This window comes from Olea europaea, unplaced genomic scaffold (assembly GCF_002742605.1).
Source record: "Olea europaea var. sylvestris unplaced genomic scaffold, O_europaea_v1 scaffold261, whole genome shotgun sequence".
NCBI lineage: Eukaryota > Viridiplantae > Streptophyta > Magnoliopsida > Lamiales > Oleaceae > Olea > Olea europaea.
Genome location: NW_019244422.1, coordinates 441,742 through 447,504, shown reverse-complemented (window position 1 = coordinate 447,504; position 5,763 = coordinate 441,742). Strand labels below are relative to the sequence as shown.

Here is a 5,763-nt window from a genome sequence, read left to right as displayed (position 1 = left end):
TAAAGTGATAAAAGAGTATCACAGTGCCTTTACATACTTCAGTCCTAGTTTCTCCTCTTTCCTTGTTACTTTTACAGTCAACGGTTTCTACACATAATGTCATTCTTCATTGCGTTTAATCTGTTTTGTATGAATTCTTACATACTGTCATCTCTATTGCCAGGTTATGCAAAAGGTGTTTGCACTGCTGATGTCTGAGTTTCGTAAATTAGGTGCATCAATCGTATTTGCAAGCTTCAAGAAAGTTATAATCAATACAGGAAAGTCAGATCTATCTGCAGCTAAAGCATATTGCGATAGTATACTCAAAACTATACAAACTAGGTTTGTCTTTGCATTTTGATGAACAACTTGCTGATAAGTTATTTATTTTCTATTGGATTATCTACTCAAATTTGATATTCAACAGAGAACTATTTGAGTGGATTGAGCTTGAGCCCTTGCAGTTTTGGTCTTCCTTGCTTTTTATGGATCAGGTAGCTCTACATGTTTAACTTTTTCATTTGTCTGTCCAATAACTTTCTTTAACTTGGTGCAATTAAATACACGAACACTTGGCCTCTGCTTTTTAAATCATACTGCGAGAAAATATGCACATGCATTATGACATGCAGTTCCCCCTAGTCATTTAACTTGTATTGGTTTCTCCTGCAGCTACGGGTATGAATTAAGTGGACATGTCAATCATCAAGTATTAGGACCCAGATAATCATTATTTAAGTGTCTTGAATATGGATATGGATACACAAAAATGTTCTAATCAAGTTATGTTGTCATAGGTACACGGTGTATTCAATTAGAAAGAAACATTAGATTCTTTGAAAATATTACCTTCTCTTGTTTAATTTAAGGATAAAATAAATCCTCTTTGCTTCTTTATGATGCAAGGCTTCATGTGCATTTTATGGATAATAAAAGCCATATATCCAACATAGCTGGATAATTTTATTTTATTATTATTTTTTTTTTTTGGGTGATATTATGAGGGTGTATGGTGGGGATTAAAATTAATTTTTTAGTAGATTTTGATAGAAATTTATGAAATGTGTAGTTGAAATGTTGCGGGACCTATAAAAGATGTTAATATTGATTGTTTGATTTTGACTCAGATTAAAATCTGAGCCAAAAAAGGGCTATATATTGATATTTATTGACCTTTGCAGACCTGTTGTCCTCCTGAATTGCACACTGCTTTTTCTACCCATAGAATTCTTTTTTTTCTAAGAAAGAAAAAATGGACGTTCAAAATACGTTCAGTAAAACTAGATGGTACGAGAAAAATAATACAATGTATATTCATATCTCAAGGGTTTGACATGGGTACAATATGATAACTGAAGTTTCATATAATAACATTGGGTCAAAAAAAATTTGAATGTGAGAGATCCATTAACTTAGATTGCTTATCTATGTGGATGAAAAAGAATGGCCCTTGGTGTGAATAAATTAATAGATTAATTATCGAGAAAACAAACCCTTGAAATTAATTGTACTCTTGACATGCTTCCATAGTAACTAGCTTTGAGTATTCATTTATCTTCTTGTGCTCCCTGGATGTGATCTAGTGCCATATGGTTGATAAAATGTGATACTACTAAATTATTTGGGTACAATTAGGTGTTAACAGCCTGGCATCCATAAACTATGTTAGTGTTTCATGCTCATGATGCCATGCTTTTTTTTTTCTCCTTGTATGAGAAACAAAATTTTACTCATCAAAGAAATTCTTTTTGATTTCTGGAGGATAAAATATCCTCTATCCTCTAAACTAAATCAAGGAGGTACTTCTTTGGAATTGGGAACAATTACTCAAAGAGGAACTCCCTTAAATTTCTTCTATGTTGATGCCCATTCTGATGCCAGGAATTTTGCCTTTCCCATAACGCAAAAAACCTTGCTCTTTTCCTTAAAAAATTCTGCAATTTCTTTCCAACCATATCACCCAATAACAGTTAAGTACCGCATTCTGGGTCGGTACACCTTTTTTAAACCCAAAACCGGTTCAAGGAATAATCTGATATTTCTCCCGACGCCAAGCTCAATCTGCTTCCCATACTAATCTGTACGTACTGTTTTCTTTCTTATTAATCAAATGAAATGTGCGTTCATGACGTCAAATACGTAATGTTCATGTTGTTGGAATCCAAGCCCTTTAATTTCTCTTTGGAGTGTTTAATAAACTAACTTCATTTTGGCAAGCATTCATAACTTACTCAGTGCAAGTCATGCTTTTCTTTTTCCTTGTTTGATTGCTTGGAGGTGATCAATACTTCGTCTTATTGGCCGTTGACTGGGGTGTAACATGAAGCCATTCATTTTTGCGTATATTGCATTATTTCCTATTTCTGATAAATTATTCTCTCCCTCATTCTTTCTTCATATTTTATTTTTTTTGGCCTGGTAGTACAACTATGGTGGAATTCAAGCTAGATTAAAGGACAGATCAGCAGAAGAAAATTCAGAAGTGAACATTGAAAGTTGCCCAGATGAATCTCAAGTAGAAATTGTCTCGAGCTGGAATATTGCTGAAAACTTACCTAAAGCAACTCAGGTAGCTCATTAGACTATAATTTATTCTATTAAAGATAGCTTTTATGTTGACTTGGTCTCCGGAGGATCAAAATTTTGGATGTTCTTAGTGCCCGGAGGTTTCATGAATTTATCAGCCCGTCCTTAAAGTCTCCATAAGGCATATAAGTTCCTGTCATTACTGGAATCATGAATTCTAAAGGCACAATTGCCACCTTTCTTCACCATCATCAAAATTGCTGTAAGTGTGTGTTGAAGGTAATATTTGAATGATATAAAATGATCCAACATGGTACTAGAGCAAGCAAGGGTCCTGGGTTCAAGTTCATTACCCCTTTAAATTGAATTGTCTACGTGATAGGCTTTAATAGAGAAAAAGTAAACGCGGCCGACCCTCGAGGGGGCATGTTGAAGACTATTTGAAGCTCAATACCTATTAAAGAAAACAATCATCACCGCTTCTCATCCTGGAATCAGGATCACTGTCGCAATAAAGTCACGAACATAAAATTCACCATCATCACCGCAACTAGAATCACAACCAGTTTTAAGATTAAAGAGTAAAAGAACCACCCAACACTGCCAGATCTGATCCATTTGGGCCAGTGTCAACTAGCCAATAATTATCAGACACTCACTTCTTGCGGACCACTGAATTTTTATCCACAATGCTTCATATCTAATCCCATTGGTCATCCTTGATAGATTCTATTTGGGATGTCATATAGCTGGACAGTAGGGTTTCCTAAGGGGGGATCCTGCTTAGGTAACTTCACTTAGGTAAATGAACTCCCTGTTTTCCAAATTGAAACCTCACAGCTAAGCATCATCTATGTAATGTTTTATCAGCGTTCTGCCTAATCAACTGTGAAATATTATTTTATACAGGATCATTTCATCTTGATCGTTTCTGAATTTTTATATGAACCGTGGAAGTATGCACAAGAACAAGCTGCAAGCCGAGCTCATACAATTGACGACTTGTGCACTCCGTCAATCACAGCTGCAACTGCTGAAATTCTTGAATCACAGATGAACACGTATCTGAAGAAAGAGGTATTAATTGAGAGTCATTTGCAATAATTTTAAATATGTTATATAATCTCTCTGACCAATTTAACTTGACTCAAGTAATTGTATGTCATGCAGATTGGATCTTACTTCTCAGACAAACTTCTTAAAATTGTATGCGATCCGAGTCTTCACAAGAGTGACCATCCCATCTCAACTGGAAGTTCACAACCTTTTAACAACATTCATAAGGGAGATCCTGCTCTGGATTTCATCAAGTATATCTGTGCAGTTTTGGCTCTTGACCAAAATGTTCAGCATGAAGTTCTGGTATGCATATTTCTGCACATCCTAGGCATGGTAAATGTAATATTACATATTTTCTTATGAGGTGAGCTATGCATCATGTGCCTGTAAAGTTGGAGCTATGATGTCCAGTCCTGCCGTCGTACTATAAATTATCAGCATTTTCAGATTGATCTCTGAATTTTTATAACATAAATGTTAATCTCATATGAAACTTGTAACAGGTTGACTCTGAAAATTACGTCTCCCTATACTTACTTTTTATGGATGTGGGTAGAGGATTCTTACTCATTGACTATTGATGCTAGTTTTCTCTATAGCATTTCTATAATTTTCTGGTTTAATGCTTAAATTTCCTAAGCTTATGACTTCCACGGCATTTTAGGATGTTATTACACTGTAGTCTCTAAATTTTTTAAAGTTCTATCTGAATTCAATACCACATGGAAATGATTCTATATTATGTGGGAAATCCTCATTTTTACTACTTCCATTTTTTTTTATTTTTTGATAATGTTTTTGTTGCACTCAGCTAAAGAGGTCTGATCCAACCTGTCATCTGAGTAATTTTATTCCTGCTTGTATTTGTGCAGATCATGAGAAGGAATCTTTTAAAATTGGTCCGCATAAGGGAATTTGCTCCAGAGGCCGAATTTCAAAATTTATCAATGACCTTAACATTACCAAATATCATTTGCAGGTAAAGTCGGAACAATTTATTTATTATTATTATTATTTTTAAAACGAAAAATGCGAATAATGATTTTATATGGATTATTTTCTTTTGAAATAACTTGAAATCTGTGATTAGTCACTAGTTTTACTTACGTCTGCTAATATTCCAACTCTGTCCGTTTTACAGTTACTGCAACGACTGTAGAGATCTAGATTTGTGCAGTGACAGGGCCTTAGTTGCTCAGGAATGGCGTTGTGCAGTGCCTCAGTGTGGGCAACCTTATGATCGCGAGGTGATGGAGAATGCTCTTCTTCAGATTATACGACAGAGAGAACGACTCTTCCATCTTCAGGACCTGGTGTGCCTTAAGTGCAATCAAATCAAAGCTGCACATTTATCTGAACACTGTGCATGTGCTGGATCATTTAGGTGCAAGGAAGATTCCTCTGAGTTCCGCAACAAAATGCAAGTTTTCTTGAACGTAGCCGTGGATCAGAAATTTCAACTTCTTGAAGAATGTGTGTCGTGGATCTTAGAAGTCAGATGAAGGTGAGGATGAGATGTTTTTCCATCAGAAGTTAAATGCATGATCGTGTTAAGTGACTGATCTTCTACTCATGAGAAAGTCGGGCGTTGAAATCAAGACCATATTCTTAAACCACGAGAGGTTAATCAACTAGTTTTGGATGCATAATGATCGCGTCAATTAACAACAGTTTCTTCGTTCCCGAGTGCGTGTGCTTTTGTTTGCTACACTGGTTTCAAGCTCGGGTGAAGGCGGTTGATTGTAAAATTTAGTCGAATCTTGTGACATGTACTATAGTGCATAGGTTGAATGACTGTTTAATTTGCATGTATAGGAGAATACGAACGAGGCAAATGCAGGAAAAAAGATGGAGAAACGTGAATTAACTTTGTTATCTTGTACATTACATGCCCCGTGTGGTTTAGATCAAAACGATTTTCTTGTTATATTTGTTTTACTTTTAGTCGTCGACTTGTGCTTTTCAATTATTGTTCCACTTCCAAAAAGAACTTTTACATTTATCGATAAAAAAAAAAAAAAAAAAACAAAAGAAAAAAAAATTTAAATAAATAAAAAGTTTAGGGAAAAAAAAGGTTTGCTTCTCTCAAGTTCTTGCGACAATCTTTATTATTTGTCGTGCCTTCTCACATTTTACTACAACTTTTGATGTTGCCTTATTTTTTTTTTTTTTGTTACTTATTTTTTTGTATCAATC

At 34.9% G+C, this 5,763-nt stretch overlaps 1 protein-coding gene across 1 annotated transcript in view; it reads left to right on the top strand.

Annotated features, from left to right (window-relative positions):
* LOC111383059 (DNA polymerase epsilon catalytic subunit A-like) overlaps positions 1 to 5,494 on the top strand; it is a 32,867-nt gene extending 27,373 nt beyond the window's left edge. Inside the window, exons 51-58 of the mRNA XM_023007120.1 lie at positions 25 to 83; positions 164 to 324; positions 410 to 476; positions 2,405 to 2,551; positions 3,418 to 3,585; positions 3,679 to 3,870; positions 4,440 to 4,546; positions 4,709 to 5,494. Of these exons, the coding sequence (XP_022862888.1) occupies positions 25 to 83; positions 164 to 324; positions 410 to 476; positions 2,405 to 2,551; positions 3,418 to 3,585; positions 3,679 to 3,870; positions 4,440 to 4,546; positions 4,709 to 5,069 (1,262 nt within the window). The 3' untranslated portion in view covers positions 5,070 to 5,494. The remainder of the gene's footprint in view (positions 1 to 24; positions 84 to 163; positions 325 to 409; positions 477 to 2,404; positions 2,552 to 3,417; positions 3,586 to 3,678; positions 3,871 to 4,439; positions 4,547 to 4,708) is intronic.
* Positions 5,495 to 5,763: the final 269 nt, after the last annotated feature.